Here is a 22,459-nt window from a genome sequence, read left to right on the forward strand (position 1 = left end):
AACTAAGGTTCTCTAGTTCTGACTTTGGTAAGCTATGTCTTCTACTATTTAACTGGGGACATTACTAAGGAAAGGACACCAGCAGAGGATGTTGTCGTTCGTAACCGAGTCCTACCTAGCCTACAAACTGAAGGTGGACTAAAAAGGATTCAGCGAGGCTATAAGAGTCACCCTCCCGAGCTACCACAGATCCGGAATGTAGGGTGCATCCACGATTAACCTAAGTCTAAGCACCACGCTTACACTTACGATTAATACTTTACTCCGCCTAGGAAGAGAACAAAGCACTCAAAAGAGTCGTGATCCTGATGAACAATATAAACAAGATGCTTACTTGAATCAGAAGCTTATTACTAGAGAAACTCAGAAGCAAGCTCACGTAGAACTTGGATCCGCTAAGGTACAAGCTGTAGAGAGAGCACCGATAGGCCGACACTTCCTCCAAACTTTTCCCTCACTCTCTATCTCACTATTTCTATTTATAGGACTAGATCCTATGGAGGACTAATCATCTCTTGCTTGCTGGCTTGATCCTGAAGATATGAATTAGGGTTTCAGGGATGGCTCCAGAGAGAGGGGTAAGGGCTGCTATTTATGAGGGGCGCCTGGCACCCTCCCCCTCTTAGTAGCGTCATTGGTACTAAACTTTACACCATATCTCATTAAAATGCACATGGGCCTTTATGGGCCAAATTTTGAATTGAGCCCATAAATGCATAGCATGGCTCTATCTCGTGCCTCTATTTGAACCGATGTTAAGCAACGGTGTAGATTGATCCTCAATGGTGGTGAAAGAACTAACGTCGAAGTGGAGACTGACCAGCGGTACCCACAGGCCAGCCGACCTATAGGTGGGGCTAGCCGGCCCCACATGTTAGCCTCTCGAGGCCTGCTTCGGTGGGTTGCCTTCCGGTGTGTTCTAGATCCTTCCCAAGTAGTTTACGTCGCGGATAGTCGTGATGTAATCTGACAATCAAGTCTCCCTTGACGGTTTTCTGGGTAAACCCTGCTGCAATCACAGATTCACCAAAACTTGTGGAATTTGTCAGTTTAAACCCCTATACCTATGTTTGGTGACTGGATTAAGTATATATGCAGATTATGTTGATGGTTTATAATTAGTATTAGTGACCGTCAACAAATGGCCAGAGTTTCTGGACCCTGTTTTCCTGCAGCAAGTGTAAAGGTGAGAGAAAACAGTGCCTTGAGATTGCTTATGTGCCTCAAGTTGTCTGTTCAAAGAGCTATTACCGAATGGGTCAATTTGTTCAAAGCATCAAGTTGTGCAATCCAATCAGGGAGCCTAATGACCTTGCCAGACAGCTTGAGGGCACTAAGGAATTTTGGTGGTGAGGACATCTCACAGAGCAATTTGTGAAACCTAGATGATATGTCATCAATTATGAGGGTGTGTAGAGAGTAGCCACACAGGTACTCGATACATGAGCTTAATTCCTTGAGCTTCTCATCCTCAATGAGATTGAGCTTGTAGATGGTGAGTTTCCTTAATTCGATCAAATGATGAATTTCCACTGATCCCTCAGTTATCTCAATACCAGACAGTATGCGCAGGGCCGTCATCTTCTTCTTCACCAAATCTTCTGGAAGCTTCAGTCCCGTGTGTGTCTTTTTATTGCCACCAAGTATATTAACCAGCCACTCAAGATTGCACATGGCCATAGGAAGCTCGATAATATCAGTCTCCCTTACATCCAAAGTCTCTAGATTCTCAAGCTTCCTAATGGATTTTGGAAGCAGTTTAGTGTCAGTTCGGCGCAGGCTGAGATACTTGAGAAGAAGCATGTCACATATCTCCTTTATGTGCTGCTGCTTGAAACCCTTGCATCCTTCAAGATCCAGGACCTGTACAATACCAAACTTGAAAGAACCAGAAGGCAGCTGGTTCAAGTTCTCAAAAGCAGTCAACGATCGGACATGAGATAGATTCATCTTCTCTGTGTCCTTAGCACGTTTGGAATCACAGACTTGAAGGGACAACCGACGAACCTTGCTGCTAGGTTGATGCATGAGCCAGTGACCACCAACCACAGTGATGAAATTTTCTTCACTTGCCTTGGATACAATGTGCTCAAGTATCATGTCATGAACTACACAGGTCTTCACCCTCCCATTGCTGCTGTGCTGCACTGGACACATAATCTTCCTCCTTATGAGGTGATTGAAATATGTTTCTGCAACATCCTCCATACTCAAACCCTGTTTCTCATTGACAAACCCTTCTGCTATCCATTGCCTTGTCAAACGCTTCCTGCTAATTTGATGACCCTTGGGAAATATGCTCAAATACAGTGAGCATGTCTTGATTTCAGGAGGCATGTCGTTGTAGCAGTGACTAACAATCCTGCCTGCTTCCTCCTGTGTGAGATCGCTGCCACGATCTTTCTTTGATTCTGGAATCAGAGTTTTGCATAGGCCAATCCATTCCTCCGGCGATTTGTGGGAGCTGCAAGCCACATGACCAGCCATAGTAAGGATGACCAATGGTAGTCCCCCACACATTTTCAACACTTCCACAGGGACCTTAGGCTCTGCTTGTGGCGTAATAGATTCTTGCAGCATCAATTTCCCTGAAGTTTCTTCCGAATTCCCCTGAGATTCCACTACCTCAAACAGATCCTTGACATCTTCCCTACCATTGGATTCTTTGAAGGCTTGTTTAAATAGCTCTTCAGGCATGTCCCCAGTAAGAGCAGTAACTTTATAAATCAAATCACCTGATTGTCTCATGCATGCCGTAGCTATAGCTTGGAACCGTGTAGTAACAATTATTCTGCTTCGTTTCGTGTCCTCGGAAGATTGGAGAAATAAGTTTCTGATTTTTCCCCATGTTGTTGCAGACCACACATATCAGTTAAAACCAAATTACTGCCAAATAAAATAGGTTAAGTAGCGAGAAGAAAAACAAAACATGAAGGGCCAGCGGTACTTTAACTAGAAATAATATGTCATGTGGGGCCACGCCTATACAAGGAAACGGCGTGCCCGGGACGTCCACAGAGCCACAGACGGCGCGCCAGCTGAAGATTTGGGCGCGGTCACCAGGCATGCAGGTCATACGGATATGAGAAGTGGCTAGAAGGCAACAACAGCCGATCAGGGCCTTAGAATTAGGAGCAATTAGCTCCAGATTGTTAGTGCCGAATGGCCTATATATGATGGTACTCAGGATATTAATAATCAAGCAAGAATTATCACATAATCTCTCTTCTTCTTCCTCTAAACCAACTGGGAGCTGAGGGGCAAAACCTCGCCCCCTTTACCACAGGTCACGGCTACGAACTTCGTAGCCGGGGTCCCCCTACTCTCGGACCCGACGTCCTTGACAACATGGTATCACAATCTAGGCCTTCCTAGCCTCGCCTCCGCCGCCGCTCCGCTCTACTTCTGCCCCGCCCACCCCTCACCGAGCCGCTGTCATGGGAGACAGGGAGGCTGCCCTCCAGACTACCCTGGACGCCCTGGCCGCCACCCTCAAGTCTCTGCAAGCATCAGGCGATGCCAATTCTCAGGCGATCCAACGCCTGAACGCTGCCCAGCCGATGTCGTCTTCCTCTGGCAACAAGTCCGCCTCCGGGGAGCAACACCAGGACCGGCTGCCACGGTTCCAGAAGTTTGATTTCCCGCGGTATGACGGCAAATCTGATCCACTCATCTTCATTAACCGCTGTGAATCATACTTCCACCAGCAGCGCATCATGGAGGAGGAGAAGGTTTTGATGGCCTCCTACAATCTGGAGGAGGGTGCCCAGATGTGGTACATCTAGATACAGCAGGACAAAGGGATTTCGTCGTGGCGCCGCTTCAAGGACCTATTGCACCTTCGCTACGGACCCCCTCTGCGCTCCAACCCGCTTGGCGAATTGGCGGCGTGAAAGCGCACGGGCACCGTTGTGGAGTACCAGGATCGTTTCCAAGTGCTCCTTCCTCGCGCGGGCTGCCTCGACGAGGAACAACAGGTCCAACTCTTCACCGCGGGCCTCCAACCGCCACTCAGCTTCGACGTCGAGGTGCATAATCCGCAGTGCCTCGCCGAAGCCATGAGCCTGGAGCGCAAGCTCGGGCTGCGGGCGCAGTACGCGGCACCTCCACCTCGCGTGGCACCCCGAGCACTCTTACTGGTGCCCGCACCGCGTCTTGCTCGACCGGCGCCGCCCGTGCCCAACTCGACCGCCCTGGCCACAGTCACCATGGAGGGTCGGCCGGTCAAGCGCCTCACCTAGGCCGAGCAGGAGGAACGCCGCCGCTTGGGCCTCTGTTATAATTGTGATGAGAAGTTCGGCCGGGGGCATAACTGGGTCTGCAAGCGCCTTTTCCTGCTGGATGGCATTGTGGAGGACGTCGAGGACGTCGAAGAGGGCGCCACCGAAGCGAGCCCCCACTTCTCACTCCACGCCATCGTCGGCATCCACTTCAGCGACACGATGCAAATCCAGGTCGCGTTGGGCGGCACGTCCCTCATCACACTCCTTGACTCTGGATCGACACACAATTTCATTTTTGAGGCCGCCGCGCAGCGCACGGGACTCCCAATGCGGCACCGTCCTCACTTGACGGCCACGGTGGCCAATGGTGAGCGCGTCTCCTGCCTGGGCATCATCCGCCAGGCCTCGTTCACCATCAGCGGCGACACCTTCACCGCCGACCTGTTCATCATGCCTCTCGCCGGCTACGACGTTGTCCTTGGTACATAGTGCTCGCGACGCTGGGCCCGATCCTCTAGGATTTATGCGCCCGGACGATGACATTCAAGCGGCAAGCGCGCGACGTTTGCTGGCACGGGATGGCCGGCCCTAACGCACTCGGCCTTCGCACGACTACTGCCAACGCCACTGTCGGTGTTTTGGACCGACGAGTCCTCAACCAACTAGTAAATTTGTACTGCGTGTTCCCAATCCCGGATGGTGATGCAAAGAGACACAAGGTTTATACTGGTTTGGGCAATGGGCGCCCTACGTCCAGTCTGAGAGTTCGATCTTGTATTCCTTGCATCAAAATGCTCATAGTAGGGGGTTACAAGCAGGGCGAGAGAGGGAGTTGGTCCCAGGTCTCTGCGTGGAGCGGCGTGGATTGCTTGAGATATTGATCTCAAGCAACGGGAAAGCTCGTGCGTTTGTCTGTGCATTTATATGTGAGTTCGTCGCGTGGGCGTAGGCCTAATCGTAAGCCTCTGATCCCCCTTCCATCCCCTTGAAACGGCCCTGGTCCCTCCCTTTTATAGTTGAAGGGGGGACAAGGGTGATACATGCGCTAGCTACATGGCATCGTGCGAACGGAGGCGGCATGTCCGAGCCCTGTAGCCTGTCACTATGGCGGCGTGGTCGACGGAGTGGTCCCGTCCTTGAAGTACTAGGGCAACGCGTCGGTCACATCCGATCCTGTGCGTCATGGGAGCTCTAGTGTTATCTTGAAGCGGGGCGGGGCGGTCGACGTGCCGGTCACTGTGTGCTGACTACGTGAGAAGCCGAGGCTCATTTGGTGCCGAGGCCGAGCCATCGTGGGAGGCTCGGCAGACGTGAATCCCGAGGTTGCCGAGACCCTGAAGTAGATTGCCAAGGCTTGGAGGGAGCAATTGGCCTCGTACGCTGATTCTGAGGCTATGGTGACCCGGACTTACTCCCCATGCCGCGTTGTTCCTAGGGCAGGGGTTAGGTGGCACAGTGTAGTGCGGGCGCTGATCGTGGGCACAGTGCCGAGACACAGTGGCCGGTAACCCCTACCCTGTCCTGTCCTAGATGGTGTGGCGTTGATGTGACCTCCCGTCTCGCTAGCCGTTCTGCAGTGTCGAGCAGCCGTCCGGCTGATATCATGAGAGTAGTTGGTGCATTAATGGGTCGTGACGCCTGGTCGGGGGAGACTGGTCGAGGCAGAAGCGACAGGTTGTTGCCGAGCCGGCCTCGAGCGATACGGAGAATCGATGCCTCGTCCGAGGCTTTACGCGCGGGGCCTCGGGCGAGACGGGGAATTGGTTCCTCATCGAGGCCCCCCATGCGAGACCTCGCGCGAGGCAGAGATTTGGCAGGCCGTCGAGGCCTCCCGTGCGAGGCCTCGTGCGAGGCGGAGAGCCGGTGGGCTCGGACAAGGCCGGAGGTCAACCGATGGTTTACCTTTTGGCTTTGTCTTTGATAGGGTTTATGTGATTCTTTCGGTAAATGTTTGGGGTACCCCGTTTTATGGTACTCGACAGCCACCCTGCTGGACGAGCTCCTTGACTCCTTGTCCGACGTCTTCGCCGAGCCCCACAGGCTGCCTCCTCCTCGTGGCCGTGACCACAGGATCATCCTCCTTCTGGGATCGTAGCCCGTGGCCGTCCGACCCTACCGGTACCCGGCGACGCACAAGGATGAGCTGGAGCGGCAATGCGCCGCCATGCTGGACTAGGGGCTCATATGCCGGAGCTCCTTGGCCTTCTCCTCACCGGTCCTCCTCATCAAGAAGGCCAACGGGTCGTGGAGTTTCTGCGTCGATTACCAAGCCTTGAACGTGATCACCGTCAAGGACGCTTTTTCCATCCCGGTGGTTGACGAGTTGCTGGACGAACTCGATGGCGCCAAGTTCTTCACCAAGCGGGACCTCCGCTCGGGCTACCACCAGGTCTGCATGCCCCGCCGACATCACCAAGATGGCATTCCGCACACACGACGGGATGTACGATTTTCTGGTGATGCAGTTCGAGCTGTGCAACGCTCCAGCCACGTTCCAAGCACTGATGAACGATGTCCTGTGCCCCTTCCTTCGCCGGTTTGTGCTCGTGTTTTTTGATGACATGCTCATCTACAGCTCATCTTGGGCGGATCACCTCCGGCACCTTCCTGCCATCCTCACCGTGCTGCAGCAGCACCGGCTCTTTGTCAAGCGCTCTAAGTGCGCTTTTCGGGTTGGCTCCATGTCCTACCTGGGGCACGTCATCAATGAGGCCAGCGTCACCGTGGATCCCGCCAAGGTGCAAGCGGTCCGTGATTGGCCCTAGCCCCACTCATCACGCGCAGTGCGGGGCTTTCTTGGCCTTGTGGGGTACTACCGCAAGTTCGTCCACGACTACGGCTCCATTGCGGCTCCCCTCACGGCGTTGTTAAAGAAGGAAGGGTTCCGCTGGACCGCCGATGCCACCGCGGCATTCTAGGCCCTCAAAGCCGCGATCACCTTGGCCCCAGTTCGGACCCTGCCGAACTTCAACAAGCCGTTCATCGTCGAGTGCGATGCGTCAACCCACGGTTTCGGGGCAGTGCTCATCTAGGAGAAACACCCGATCACCTACTTCAGCTAGCCCGTCGCGCCGTGACACCGTTCCCTCACCGCCTACGAACGAGAACTGATCGGGCTCGTCCAAGCCATCCATCATTGGCGTCCGTATCTCTGGGGACGCCGCTTCCTGGTGCGCATGGACCACTACAGCCTTAGATTCCTCGACCAGCGCCTCGCGACGATCCCACAGCATCATTGGGTCGGCAAGCTCCTCGGGTTCGACTTCACCATTGAGTACAAGCCCGGCGCCACGAACACGGTGGCCGATGACCTCTCGATCCGCGACACTAAAGAGGGCGCTATCCTCGCCATCTTCGCACCTCGGTTCGACTACATCGAGCGCCTCCGCCAAGCTCAGGACACCGATCCGGCCCTTGTTGCCATCAGGGATGAGATCACTGCAGGCACCCGTGCGGCACCGTGGTCCCTCATCAACGTCATGGTGGCCTATGATTCCCGCCTCTACATCTCGCTAGCATCACCACTACTGCCGGAGATCATGACCGCCGTGCACGAGGACAGCCACGAGGGTGTGCAGCGCACTGTGCAACGCCTCCGCCGCGACTTCCACTTCCTCAACATGCGCCGCATGGTCCAAGACTATGTCCGAGCATGCTCCACCTGCCAGCAATACAAATCAGAACATCTCCATCCGGCTGGCCTGCTCATGCCGCTGCCGGTCCCGAAGGTGGTTTGGACCGACATCGGTCTTGACTTCGTGGAGGCGTTGCCGCAAGTCGGGGGGAAATCTGTCATACTGACAGTCGTTGATCGCTTCAGCAAATATTGCCACTTCATTCCCCTGGCTCACCCATATTCTGCAGAGTCCGTGGCACATGCCTTCTTTACCGACATCGTTCGACTCCACGGCATGCCTCAATCAATGGTGTCCGACCGTGATCCGGTGTTCACTTCCAAGTTCTAGAGGGAGCTGATGCGCCTCATGGGCGCCAAGCTGCACATGATGACGGCTTTTCATCCGCCATCGGATGGCCAGACGGAGGCGGCCAACCGCCTCATTGTCATGTACCTACGCTGCTTCACCGGCGACCGCCTCCGTCAATGGCTTCACTGGCTACCGTGGGTGGAGTACACCTACAACACGGCCTACCAAACTTCGCTCCGCGACACGGCGTTCCGGGTGGTCTACGGCCGGGACCCGCCTACCATTCGGTCCTATGAGCCGGGCGAGACTCGTGTCGCCGCTGTCGCTAAGAACATGGTAGACCGCGACGAGTTTCTGGAGGACGTCCGCTACCGGCTTGAACAAGCCTAGGCAGTCCAGAAACTGCACTACGACAAGCTGCACCGGCAAGTCTCCTACATGGTGGGCGACTGGGTTCTACTCCGTCTACGCCATCGCCCGGCCGCCTCACTGCCCTAGGCGACCACAGGGAAGCTGAAGCCTCCCTTCTTCGGGCTGTACCGTGTCACCGAGCTCATCAACGAGGTTGCCGTGTGCCTCGCCCTGCCTCCGCACACTAGGCTGCACGACATCTTCCACATCGGCCTCCTTAAGAAGTTCATCGGTGATCCGCCTGCTACACCGCCACCTCTCCCAGTCATCCACAACGGCGCCGCTGTTCCGAAGCCCGAACGTGCTGTGCGCATCCGCCTGGCTCACGGCGTTCGTCAGGTGCTCATCCAATGGAAGGGTGAAACTGCTGCCTCCGCAACATGGGAAGACGTGGAATCCTTCCTCCACAAGTACCCTGCGTTCCAGCTCGAGGACGAGCTGCTAGTCAAGGGGGAGGGGAGAGATGTCATGTGGGGCCGCGCCTATACAAGGAAATGGTGCGCCCGTGACGTCCACAGAGCCACAGACGGCACGCCAGCTGAAGATTTGGGCACGGTCACCAGGCATGCAGGTCATACGGATATGGCAAGTGGCTAGAAGGCAACAACAGCCGATCAGGGCCTTAGAATTTGGAGCAATTAGCTCCAGGTTGTTAGTGCCGAATGGCCTATATATGATGATATTCAGGATGTTAATAATCAAGCAAGAATTATCACATAATCTCTTTTCTTCTTTCTCTAAACCAACTGGGAGCTGAGGGGCAAAACATCGCCCCTTTACCACGGGTCGCGGCTACGAACTCCGTAGCCGGGGTCCTGCTACTCTCAGACCCGACGTCCTTGACATAATATGATTAAATATTTTTTTTTGGTGGATCACTGTGTATTGAGCTAATTTTCATATGAGTGGGATCTCTAGTAAATCATTCAGGTAAAAAAAAACACATGAAGAATGGTTCCCATTTACAGTATGTACGTGCCTGTGATTTGCCAAATGGCTCTGGAGCTCACTTTTGAGTTGATCCAGCTTGGTGTGATCTCCAATTTTGTTTGAGTCGCCCATAACGTGATTCAGTACGCCTCGGACCGCCGCCGTTGCACTCTTCCTCGGTGTGCTGCCATGCTGCCTCTGATCGTTGCTATGCGGTTTGACTTGACTTTGTATGTTCCTCAGGATGGCCTCAATGTCGGAGCTCTGAGACACGGTCACCACCCCACGGTGGTCAAACTGATCCCTGAACTTGTGGAACAGGGCAGTGGCGATGGTGGTCTTCCCGACCCCTCCAAACCCAACGATCGACAGCACGCCAGTGGTCGCCTCCCCCGTCACCCACTTCTCGAGCTCCTCCATGTCCTTGTGCATCCCGACGGGGGTCTTCAGGGTGACAAGCTTAAGGCTGGAGTCCTGGTTCTCGGCGGCATTGAATCCAGCGCCGCCACCACCAGCCGCCGCGGCTCCACCACCCGTTCCGCCGCTGCCGTCACCGATGCTCTTGGGGCTGTCGACGCCGTACCTGTGGCGGCGCTCGCCGATCTGCTGCGCGCGCATCTTGAGGTTGGCGATCTTGACGGCGATGTCTCGGCGAGGCCACCAGGTGAGCACCTCGTAGACGCTGTTGACGAGGAAGTAGCAGCACATGTCGCTGGGCAGGCCGCGGATGCGGTGGCCGGAGTCGTCGACGCAGTCCTCGATGTCGTAGGTGAGGTCGCGGATCTGCTTCATCCAGTCCTTCATCTGGTGGTCGTGCCCGCGTCCCCGGCCTCGCCGAGGTCGCTGAGGAAGGACTGCATGGTGGTCAGCTCGTCGTTGATGTACTCCTGGGCGAGAAGGCTGCCTAGCTTGCCCAGCAGAGACTTCACGGTGGACTCTGAAGCACCCACCACCAGATCCATAGTGGCTGGCCGCCGGTATCAGACTGCAATTTCTCTCAATCCGTGGAGGTGGGGAAGTTTGGGGAAGAGGGGAGGAGAGGACTGGAGGAGACGGGAACATGAACAAGTCAGTCAAGGTCAAGGTCAACGGCATCCATTGTCGCTCGCTAGGCCAGCGGCCCAGTACTCTAGGCAGCCCAAAAGTCCAATTGGAGCCCCAGTTTGCGTTGATCTGGATGTCCAACACAGCCCAATAAGACAAATATCCTTGCTCGCCGTCCAGAGCAACGCCGGTGGATGCGCTGCCGATGCCGTCATGTCGTCCAGAGCAACGCCGGTCTAATCCTGATCCGCCCCCCTTGCGCCTCGAGTTTGTTTTCAATGTGTGTGGCGGCGGTATGCTGCTCCGCGATTGCGTGTCAACTACCGTGGCCAGTGGCCCACTACTTTACAAAGGCAGTGTGGCGACTCGCTGGTCCTGGGCCGTGCCCACGCCACCCTCATCGGCAGCTGGCGCTACACTTGGCCATACAGCCCGCGGCACGATAGCCCGGCACGAAGCCCGTATTTTTGGCCCGGCACGAGCAAGGTCCGGTCCATTAGCGTACGGGCCCATGCTAGCCCAGCCTAGAGTAGCCGCCCGTGCCTGGGCGGCACGACGTGCCAGCCCGGCACGGCCCGGCCTACAATGGCAGGCCCGGTAGCGGCCTGGCATCCCTCCAGACTGGTCTGCAAGGCCTGCTAAAATCCTCTCCCTTATGGTCGTATCCCATCAGCGCCGTACTTGTGATTGTGACTCATGAGTGGCCCGGCTCTCTCCGGCCTCCCTCTCCGCGTTGCGAGTCACGCCCGCCGCTCACTTCCCCACCCGCAACCCCCACCCACTCCCCACTCCGAGCTTCAGCAAGCGTCGCCCCGCCTCCTTCCTCGACCAGATCCGCCTCCGCCTCAACTAGACTCGACGTCGGCGGGTGCCTCGCCTCAGCCTCCACTAGATCCGACAACCACGACGTCCGCGAGCGCGTTGGAGCAAAGCGCGACGACGGCTCCCCTCGTGAATCGGCGAGCGCATGGAGGTTGCGAGCTCGCCGGCCTTGGGAGCGAGCTCGCCGGCGCCAAGCTCCACCACGCTGCCTTCTCCGCTCGCCGCTGCCTTATTAAAACTTTGGAGCTAGTCTTGGGGATGGCAGTGTGGTATTATAGTTGTAGGTCATGTCACACTGCCTCTTGAGTACTTGAATACTGACTTATGGATCCATAAACATGGAAGCACGCATTTACACACAAGCAACAACATCATTTATTCATTCAGCCATTCTGTAGCCGGAAGTACAGCAAAAGTAACAAAGTAACAAACATGCGAGAAGCAAACTCATGCAACCTGACAAGTGGATCAGACGCCACACCACACAACACCACACAGATGAGACGGGAGCACAAGCAACAACAGACAGCTTCTCGCTCACCCTTATTTATATGTTTCTCTACTGCACAGAGTAGAGATCCATCTGTAACACACCATCTTATATCTCGAACAGTAAGATGCCATGATGACAGCAGAGGACCCACTAACAAACCAAAGTCACAAATAAGCAGATGACACTGGAAGGCCAATGCAATGCAGGTCGATGCAGATGCAGGCTGCAAAGACAAGCTGAGCGCACAAGCAGAGACACCTATCCATCGCGCACAGACCAATCCACCAAGAGGAAGAAACAGCAGCAGGTGAGGCCGAAGCAAGCAGAGTACGTAGTAGGTGTTGCTTACATTTTGGAGGGAGCTGCAAGAAAGACAAGATAGTAATTCATTCATTCATTCTATGCATACAAGTAGCTAGAGATCAAGACATACAAACATTACTGCATACCTGAGTCATATGAGCACGGAGCCCCTGAGCAGCTTCTTCTTGTAATACCGTGGGTGGATCGACCTGTAACGGCGAGGGTCGTGCTTGCCGCCCAACCCGTCCCACTCTAGCCTTTCCCACCATTCCTTCTCGCAGTCGCACTCCACTCTAGCCCCTGATTTTGATGGTCTCAAGTTGGGGTGCATACATCCTCCCAAGCCCGCAGATGCTTTCCATCATGGGCAGCTCGTGCAGGTGGATATGCGTCAAATTTGGGAAATCCACCATTGTTATCATTGCTCCTGGTGGCTTCTGCTGCTGCTCTTGCTGGCTCCTGGTGTTGTTGGTATCTAATAATGGGAAGACCACCCTGAGATCACCACACCAGATGATCTCAAGAGTCTCCAGGTAGCGCCGAGAGATTATTGACGAGGAGAAGGGGAGTACATGTATGAGCCTAGGGCACAAGTCAAGGTGCAACAATGTCAGGTCCTGAAATGAACGGCCCCCAATCTGGCTTAAGGGCAGTTTGCTCGTATCCCACATGAAGCGTGTCCTAGGGAGCTGGGATGCCCAGAATGTTGTTAGCCAATCACACATGCGCACGTTGCTTCCACCTCCTAATAACTGGGGGGCTGTAAAGATGAAGTCCAGCCTGGGGCACCGCTCCACCCGGCACCACAGTAGAATGTCCCATTGCGCAGGGCCGGGGATACTTGTGTTGTACAGGCTGTCATGCACGTGCAGGATGTAAGCATTATCACATATAATACTTGGTATAGTAGCAATAGCACCACCGTCTGTCTTCATCCGCTGGTCTTGTGTGTACAGGTAACAGGAAGTGGAGCCTAGACGAAAATCAGGGGGAGGGCAAGGCCATGTCCTTGTGATGGTTGGGGCATCATTACCATTGCCTTCGCCTCCTTGAAGCAGGTGCTCATCAACTACGATGGTAGCAACATCGGCATAATGCATTGATGCACCATTATTATTATTATTGTTGTATTGGGGCTTCCGCTGCCGGCTGTTTGATACCACTACCTGTGGCTCTTCTCCAGCCTGGTTCTTCATTCCTTCACTTTCGCTACTGCCACCATCGACTGCGGGACAACATCTTGGAGAGGAAATCTCCAGGTGTACCGAATGATCTTCAAAGTATTCTTCAAGAGATGGCACAAGTGACCTGAACAGCCTTGCGTCCTTTATAGAAATATACCAATCAAATTGAGAGGGTGCTCGAGCACCATGCACAAGCACCATGGGCCATGATGATGATGAAGATTCTGTAGCAGCAGTGCTACCAGCCTTCGATTTTCCTTCCCCGCTTCTGGAAGTTGATCCTGATTGGGTGGTGTTGATGTGCAGCTTCTTTAAGTAACTTCTCCTTTTGTCTTCTGGTGGCCACAGGATTGCACAAAGCTTGTGGCAGTCATCCAGGAAGAGCTCATCCAGGCTTCGGGCTGTCATGGCACTGAGGTCCAATGTTTTGACTGCTGTGCCTGACAAGTCTAGGGTACAGAGATCCTCAAACAATCCACTCAACAACAGATTCTTCAGTTTAGCACATCCCCTGAAGGAGAACTTTTGTATCCCAACACACCCATCAATAATCATCACAGTCTCAAGCTGGTTGCTGCTAGTGCTTATCCCAGATAAGTTTGCTGTTACACCTCCTTCTTGCTTGGAACGGTTTCCTGAATAGTCAAGAAGCTCCATCTTGTTCATTCCCAACAACAAGTTACTTTCCGAGCAACTAATGCAGCCTACTGTTGAATTTGTCACTCGGAGCTTGCGGATGTTCGGCAGCTGGCCCTGCAGCTGGCCGATGTCCCAATCCTGTGCTCCCATCACATTTAGCTCCCTTAGCTGAGTCATGAAATCTAGCAACCGTGCAGACAGGATGCCGTGACAGCGCGTGTAACGCACGTCGAGCACCCACAGGTTTTGGAAGCATCGGCGGATCATTGCCTCCTCCTCCTCTCCCCCTACTGTATCTGTATCAGTGTCTTGCACTTGACAGTGGTCCAGCCATAGAAACTTAAGGTGATGAAAGGCTGATGAAGGTGCGGCCACAGAGCTTGAGCACGCTAAGCTTGTTGTCAAAATATTGGAACATGTCAGCATTAGGAATGGCACTGGCCGGAACTAGCAGGTGCCCGTAGTAGTTGGGTGGTGAAGGAAAAGGAGTCCCCGGTTGTGATGCTGTGCTGTTATTATCATCATTGCACCACATTACCAAGTGGGAGGGTGGTGGTAGATATGGGTGGTCATGGAGGTAGTAGTCCACATTGAATGGCATGGCGAGCCTCAGGGCATCAGCAGCTTGCCATGACGCATCGCCACCATCAGTGGACTCTCCCTGCCTCTCTTGCCTTATGATTGCATCGCACATCCAGTAGTTGCAACTGTGGGTGGCCATATCGTAGTCATAGTCCCCCACCATGTTGAAGTGATATCCTAGGCAGCATAGCTTCAACATGTACAAGAAGCACTCCATGACTTTTGAAGGTTGATCGACGATGCCTCGTCTGCCACCAGTGTTGTTATCCACTAGTGATGCAGCTACTTCGGTAGCTTCTTGATGGACAAGGAACGACAAGAGCTTCCGTGGGTCTTCCTCCTCATGGCGTGTGGAGACCGAGAGGAAAACATCTGTCTTCCCTGTGGTCTCAATGGCCTTGACCACCTTCATCCTGGGTTTAAGCCGTAATTTCCCTTGGAATGTCCACAGCACCTTGTTGGTGGAGTATCCAGATAGAAGGAAACCAAATATGGCCAGATCCATCTCCTCCGTGCTCCCATTGTGGAAGATCACCAGGAACCTGCGGTTCCGCTCCTGCATGCGTTGAAACATCGCCCTGAGAACTTGTGGTATCTCAGTGCGAGAGCCCTCGGGGATCCCATGGAAATCGTCCTCCTCATCTTGTCTGTCGAACATCTCTATCACCGGTATAGAGAGTTCCAGCTGCTCCGCGACAGCCCGCTGAAGCGATCTCCTGCTCTCCCAGTTGGAGCAGTCGACGTGGATGAGCTGATCAAACTGCAGTCCAGCCGGGGCCTCGGACGAAGCCATGGAAGTAAGGCGCTGGGCGACGGCTCGGAGGACGGCGGATGCACCCAGCCCATCCCAGCCGTCGAAGTAGATGACGTTGTTTCTGCTGCCGATGCTTCGAGTAGTATTAGCGATGTCATCTTCCTTGAGCTCATCAAGAATTCGCTCGGCAGCCTCCGCGATGCTGTCCGCTTTGAAAACCTGAGCATGCACATGAACATTGTGGGGGACATGATATATACGGATCATATGCACGTGAACATATCAATGTAGATCGGAAAAGAGTAGAAAAACGTTTTGAAAAAAGACTCAGCAGCTGAAATGGAAAACATCTGTCAACTGGTGGACGCTTGACACTGATTAACTCAGTGCTTAGCAGCTTACCAATGTATATGATGTCCATTTTTGCGATCCCAAGAGGAGTTCTCAAAAAATTAGACTACTTCAGGTCAAGATTTTTTTGGCAAAGTGATTGAACAAAAACGAAAATACAGATTAGCCAAATGGGACATATTATGCCAACCAAAAAACCAAGGTGGGCTTGGAACTCACAATTTAGACATCAAGAACACAGCCCTTCTGGGTAAGTGGCTTTTCAAATTGTTCACAACTGAGGGTACTTGGCAACAAATGCTACGCAAAAAATATTTAGGATCTAAGCCTCTTTCTCAAGTTCAATGGAAGAATGGGGACTCGCATTTCTGGGCTGGCCTGATGAAGGATAAACGAGATTTTCCGCATTTTGGGACCTTCATAATTCATGATGAATCACAAGTAAGATTCTGAGAAGATAGGTTGCTAGGACAGTCAACTCTACGTCAACAATATCCTTGCCTTTATAGCATAGCCCGGCATAAACAGGTTACTATAGCAGAAGTGCTAAGCATGTCTCCACCTACTCTATCCTGGCGAAGAGATATAATTGGACACAAATTAGTGGCTTGAAACAACTTACTTCCACGCATCACGAATATTGTGTTAAGCCAGCAAGAAGATGAATTTCACTGGAACTTGCATCCTAATGAACAGTTCTCGGTCAAATCTCATTACCTAGCAATGATCTATAATGATGTCCCTAATATTAATAAAGGCTTGTGGAAACTAAAAGCTCCGTTGAAGATCAAGATATTTCTGTGGTACCTACTTAGAGGCATAGGGTTAACCAAAGACAACTTAGTTATACGTAATTGGCATGGCAGCGAACAGTGTTGTTTTTGTCACAAAGATGAGACAATTAAACACCTATTTTTTGAGTGACGTTTCGCTCGTGCTGTCTGGTCTGTTACCTAGGTGGCTTCAGGCGTGTCTTAACCTGTCAGGGTTATAATCCTCGGGTATCTCAAGGCACCGATTAATTAGCAGGCCATGCGGCCCACGACACATCAGCTAGCGAAGGCCCGAACGACCGAAGCCCTACCGAGCCAAGCAGAATAGGCCTGACGCCGAGGCCAGGGTCGTCCGTGACCACTCCTATCTTAGCCACACGACGCGCAAAAAACTCACGACCTCTCCGCTGTCCCGACCCCTGGGAGGAACGGGGAGAGGTCAAGGCCAGCTAAAGTGCCCACTCTTACAAGAGAAGGCACGCCGCACTGATCCCGCAAGGTCAGACGCCACCCCTGCACCACGCAGCTCAGACAAGACAACACCGCCCAAAGCGGTGACGACCGGCATGGTGCCCACCGGCTAGATACGACCCAACAAGACGCATGTACGATTCTACCCACTATGGGATGAGATCTGTGACGAGGGCCTTGACTTAGAGGCTATCCAGACCGATGGGAGCCACGACCCCAACGTTGGGGATCATGGCCATCAGCCCCACAAGGCAACCATGAGACCAATGACTTAGGCGCGGCTACCAACTCCAATACAACGTCCCAAGAAACCAGGAGGCGATGACGAAGACCACGACGGAAACCATGTCGCACAGGACGGCTGGCGAACCACCGTCGTGGCTACAGTGCCAGCACGACCGGCACAGTAGCACCATGTCACACCATACCGTGACGTGGCCATAAGACCATGACAACCACCATGCCCAGATTTGCATCACAAGACGACGTAGCTTGCAAGTCAAGTTAGCTAGGTCCTCCCTTAGGCTCATGACCCTTTGGTCGGGAGAACCTTTTTGTTTATACAAGCCCTGGCCCTAAACTCTATATAAAGGCAGCCAGGGCATCCATCCTAGGAATCTCATTTATTTTTCACTCATTCTTACAATGTTGAAGGGCTTCTGAAGCTTTCCTTCGGGAAGCCTGTCTCCTAGCTCTAACTCTCCTACCCCTTCCACCATTCTTGCACCCTCATTGTAAGAACTTTAGAGCATTCAAGCGAGGAACACGCACTCGATCATCTTTGAGACTGGACGTAGGGCTCTGGCTTGAACTAGTATAAATTCTCGTGTCTTTTGGATGCTTCCATCATCTTCCTAGAGCAGTGCGACAATCATATAAATTTACTAGTCCAATTTACAAAACACCGACACAACCGCATAGTGTATCAAGCATGTTTGGGTCTTGGCTCTGTAGTCTAAGTAAAGAACTAAAATCGTTAGCCTTGCTAGGAGGAGCAGCTACATATTGGTCGCTTTGGTTATGTAGGAATGACCTGGTTTTTGAAATGAAACGTACTTATTTTTCTTTACAGGTTATCTACTTGATTATACATTGGCTCCATACATGGGCTGTTCTACAGAAGCCAACTTCATAGGGTTTGGTTGTAGCAGTGTCGTGGGGTCGAAACCGTAGCAAGCATTGTTATTCGAGGTGTTGTCAGAGTACGTGTCTCCGATGGCTCGGGTGGACTCAAGAACACAAGAATCACAGAGAGGACGCAATGGTTTATCCTGGTTTGGGCCGATCGATGCCCTACGTCCAGCAGCTGATGATCCATATACTCAAGAGCACCCAAAATCGGAGGGTTATAACAGAGTGTACAGGAGAAAGAGAGAGATTTTGTAGGGGTTAGCTCAGTGCTAATCCTGAGGTTGCCTCGTCGCCAGTGGAGTCTTCCCCTCGTTAAAGAGGAGGAAGACGACGGGTGTAGTGGAGGAGCTCTCGGTGCCCCTCTCTGGATTGCTCTACTCTCGGTGCTGAGCAGGAGCGGATCGGTGAGGAACGGAATGATCTGTCTCAGATCGTCCCCCCTCTAGGATCTGACCTATCCCTTATATACCGAGATAGGTCGGGTACATGCCGGTTTGGGGGATGGACCAATGGTCTACATGCGCCGGAGTCCAGGACGGTCTTGCAACGATGCTCTGTGGACCATGGTGATGTCGTGGAGCCGAAGAAGCTCTGGGCATCGTTCGTCTGCTCTGTCCTGACACGATGAGTGTCAAGCTATGTCTGCTTGGACTGGCCTCTCCCCCAGGTGTGCCTTCTAGAGACTCCTTGGTGGCGAAGGAGGTCGGCTCGAGGGGCTGACGTGTGGGGAGTGTCAAGCTATGTCTGCTATGTCTGCTTGGACTGGCCTCTCCCCCAGCTATGTCTGCTTGGACTGGCCTCTCCCCCAGGTGTGCCTTCTAGAGACTCCGGAGGCCGCGGAGGAGTTTGTATTCTTGCGTCATGTCGGGGTGTGTGACCTTGTCAGAGGAATGGCTAACAACGCCGCGCTTGCGGGGCAGGGCCAGGGTGCCCCCAAGCCTTGATGGCTCGGGGCGTGTCTTCATGTGCCCGGGCCTTGGCTGGCGCCTAAGGCTGGGGAGAGGCCAAGGATCGGGTCCAGGTCCCCGTTGATTGGGAGCCCCAGGCTCAGGCGAGCCCCCGAGCGTTGAGCAGAGGCGGGCGACTTGCTCGGGCTCGGCCCCAACCCCTTGACCTGAGCGCTAGCGTACCCGATGGGTATAGCCTCCGAGCCCCCGGGTGATCCTAGGGGGATTTTCGGCCGGGGGTCACTTGGTCGGGAACCTTTGACCCCGAGGCTTAACATACACATATGTTAGGATCTCGTCAAACGACATCTCAACAATTGGCATGTGTGGCCGAGTTTTTTACCCGGACACATGGGTGGCAGTCTAGTCTTCGGATTAAGTGTTATTAGTGTGTCTTTTGTTTTAAGATCTTTTGTAAGACTGTGTGTATCCTTGTTATATAGATGTCGGAAGTGTTTCAAGGTCTTTGCATCATCTTGATGTAACGATCTTGAAATTAATAAAGATTTCCTTATCGAAAAAAAATATGGATCATGTATTGTTTGGTCATCTATTCTAACTCTAAGCTAAGCAATATCGTGCAATTATAATTTCGGTGTGGATTCAGTTGCTAAGCAAGATTATTACTGTTGTATGTAAATTAAAATAGATAGAGGTGAAAAATGGAAATCGAGCATGGTAACTGCCTGCTTTAAATTTATTACCTCAGTACGCATGATCGATTGGACTGGATTGGAATTGGGTCACCTCAGCTCGTCCACTTCTCAGCTGTATATATGCTGCTATAGTACTAGAGCTAGCCTGCGACTGCACAATATCATGCCAGGCTGCTGCAGCTGTAGCTTCGAAGCCGAATTCTGTTTATTTGGATTACAAATCTAACCCATCGCGTGCCTGGATAGGTAAAAAATCACAAGCATGAATAAGCTAGTACACATTTACATTATTCCTACAAGTATCATCACAAGTACACATATATGAAGTCGAAATTTTGCGCTAGCTAATGCAGGAATTAATTTGCATGCTTCTGAACATGTTCTGACCCTATGTGTATGCACACTATATTACAGATAGATAGATGGACATTTTTGCAATCGAAGCAGGGAGTAATCACGTAGTTACATACCTCAGTTTGATCTATTTGGCACTGGCGTCCAGTATGCAGGAGATTTCGCAGAATACAATCCGCCTTAAAGATTGAGCCAAACGATAGATGGATAAATGATGCTACATGTATGTGTGTCTGCAATGTGTGTGTGTGTGTGTGTGTGTGTGTGTGTGTGTGAGAGAGAGAGAGAGAGGCGATGCCTGATGAGGGGGAATCCTAATACAAGATGTGTGCTTGCACAGTAAATGGCCGGCGATCCAGATAAGCCAACTTTGCTTCTTTGTCAAGTACTGTATATCAGATTATTCTTCGCTTGCATCGGGAGCAGCGCTTCCATCATATTATTCTTTGCTTGCTTCCATCATATTATTTTTTGCAAAGCTAAAGAAGGTTAAAGGGCAAAGGCAGGCATGGTTCCAAAGGAGCAGCGCTTAGTAAAGTTGTGACACACATGACTGTCTGGAGTTTGTCTGCCTCATCCATCAGGTCTGCAACTAATAGCTTGTGCTTTATTTGGGTGCGACACAAGGCAACAAGTTTTTATAACAAACAAAATAAGCAACACATGAAAAACAAGCTCTGAGCTCCGAAGCCGGAGGCCCAGGCAAGAAATGTGCTCATGAAAAAGCTCGAGCTTCTGGTCGAGACGGCGAAGCCTGATGAGGCGTCCTTTGTGGAATTTCAGCGAAAATTCAAAGGGCCCCTGTCCGGCCCCTAGTAAGCGGGAAGCCATGTAGGTACTCTTTCCTAGGAGGTGTCGGTATCGTTGTGGTCTGATGACAAACATCAAGTAGGCCAAGCAGTCCCAACGCTTGCCTTGTTGTACCCACGGTCGCACATTATATCGCCGTAGTCCTTTGCATGTGTTTTGTTGTAGCTTCTAGGGTCTAGCTTTAGCTTGTCGACATTCTTTGTTGGTCCTCAATGCTAGCATCTTACCAGCTGGTTTGGAACAGCCAGAACTTGTCGATATCATGTAACTTTCAAACTTTCATGTCCTCTTAGTGGAAAAAAAATAAGCAACACATATTTTTAAGGGATAATTGTCTATTGGACATCCAAAATGATGGTTCTTTGCTGGCGGACACCCACTTTGGAGCATTTTGCCAGAAGACACTCTGGTTCTGTGAAATTTGGCCACAGGACACCGCGGACCGGTTGTAGCCGGTTGAGGAGAGAGAACAGCGGTGAAATGACATTCTTGCCCATGCAGTGGAGGAGCATGTCCCTGATGAACACCCATCGCCAGGACCCACGCGGCGCCGCCGACGCAGCCGACAAGGAGGACAACGACGTTCATGGCGTTTGGGACCAAAATGATACAGCTAAACAAGTTAAAGGCTTGCACGGTGATCCGTTAGGAATTTAGCGAAACCCGAGCAAAGTTTAGGTTCCTAAACGAGGGTTTTAAGAGTTTAGGGACCGGGATCCTGACCAAATAAGATAAGCAACCAATAACACTCTATCTACGTGGCCTCTTTGGATCGTGGCATGGGCCAAAGATACTCATATACATCGGCCTGGTTGAGCTGACTGGGCCATGCCAATATGCCATGTATATTTTCCGGGGTTACATTACATACTGTAGGCCCTACATGCATTGCATGCATACATAGCTGGGCATCATCATCAGTGTATGTGATGTTTGGTTTGACGGGATGGACCTGATAAGATTCTTTTGATCAGATTATTTGCTAGACACGTACAAGGACGGGCCGTCTTTGTTTCCTTTGAGCAAAAATTTAGTATGTCACATCAAAACTTTGATACCAATTAGAAGTATTAAATATAGACTAATTATAAAACTAATTACACAGATAAAGACTAATTTAGGAGACGAATCTATCAAGTCTAATTAGTCCATGATTTGATAATGTGGTGCTATAGTAAACATTTGCTAATTATGGATTAATTATGTTTAATAGATTTATCTGTGCAATTAGTTTTATAATTAGCTCATGTTTCCTCCTATACAGCATCAAACATCCGATGTGACACGACTAAATTTTAGCCTCAGGATATTTCTGATTTCTACAGATGATGTGGTGATGAGGACATCACTCCTTCGGATGTACCAGCTGATCCTCCAACCGTCATACAAGGTTCAATGACCCGGGCTCGAATGAGTCAACTCAATTTACAGGTGAGCTCGTTCTTAAGTGATCCTTTTCATACTTTTGAGAATAGACTACTACCTAATGATGTTATCTTGCTTAGGAACATTATAGAGGGTTAAGAGGGACTAAGAGGACGTGGAGGAGGTGATGATGACCAGCAAGGACGTCCAACACAAGCCGGAGGCCCAGTCCAACAAGAATTCGAGTCTGCCTCGGCCTCCAGGACTAGTCTGTCTTAAACTGGTCGTCC

The 22,459-nt window shown here is 51.9% G+C and overlaps 1 protein-coding gene and 2 pseudogenes across 1 annotated transcript; all 3 read right to left on the reverse strand.

Annotated features, from left to right (window-relative positions):
* Positions 1–1,236: 1,236 nt before the first annotated feature.
* Positions 1,237–2,697, reverse strand: LOC136498270 (disease resistance protein Pik-2-like). Its single transcript, XM_066494214.1, has one exon. The coding sequence runs from the start codon at positions 2,695–2,697 to the stop codon at positions 1,237–1,239; it is 1,461 nt and encodes a 486-aa protein (XP_066350311.1).
* LOC136497494 (disease resistance protein PIK6-NP-like) lies at positions 2,326–10,548 on the reverse strand (annotated as a pseudogene).
* A 1,423-nt stretch (positions 10,549–11,971) lies between these two features.
* On the reverse strand, positions 11,972–19,721 carry LOC136495304 (uncharacterized; annotated as a pseudogene).
* Positions 19,722–22,459: the final 2,738 nt, after the last annotated feature.

The sequence above is a fragment of the Miscanthus floridulus genome, chromosome 12 (genome assembly GCF_019320115.1).
Source record: "Miscanthus floridulus cultivar M001 chromosome 12, ASM1932011v1, whole genome shotgun sequence".
Taxonomy (NCBI): Eukaryota; Viridiplantae; Streptophyta; class Magnoliopsida; order Poales; family Poaceae; genus Miscanthus; species Miscanthus floridulus.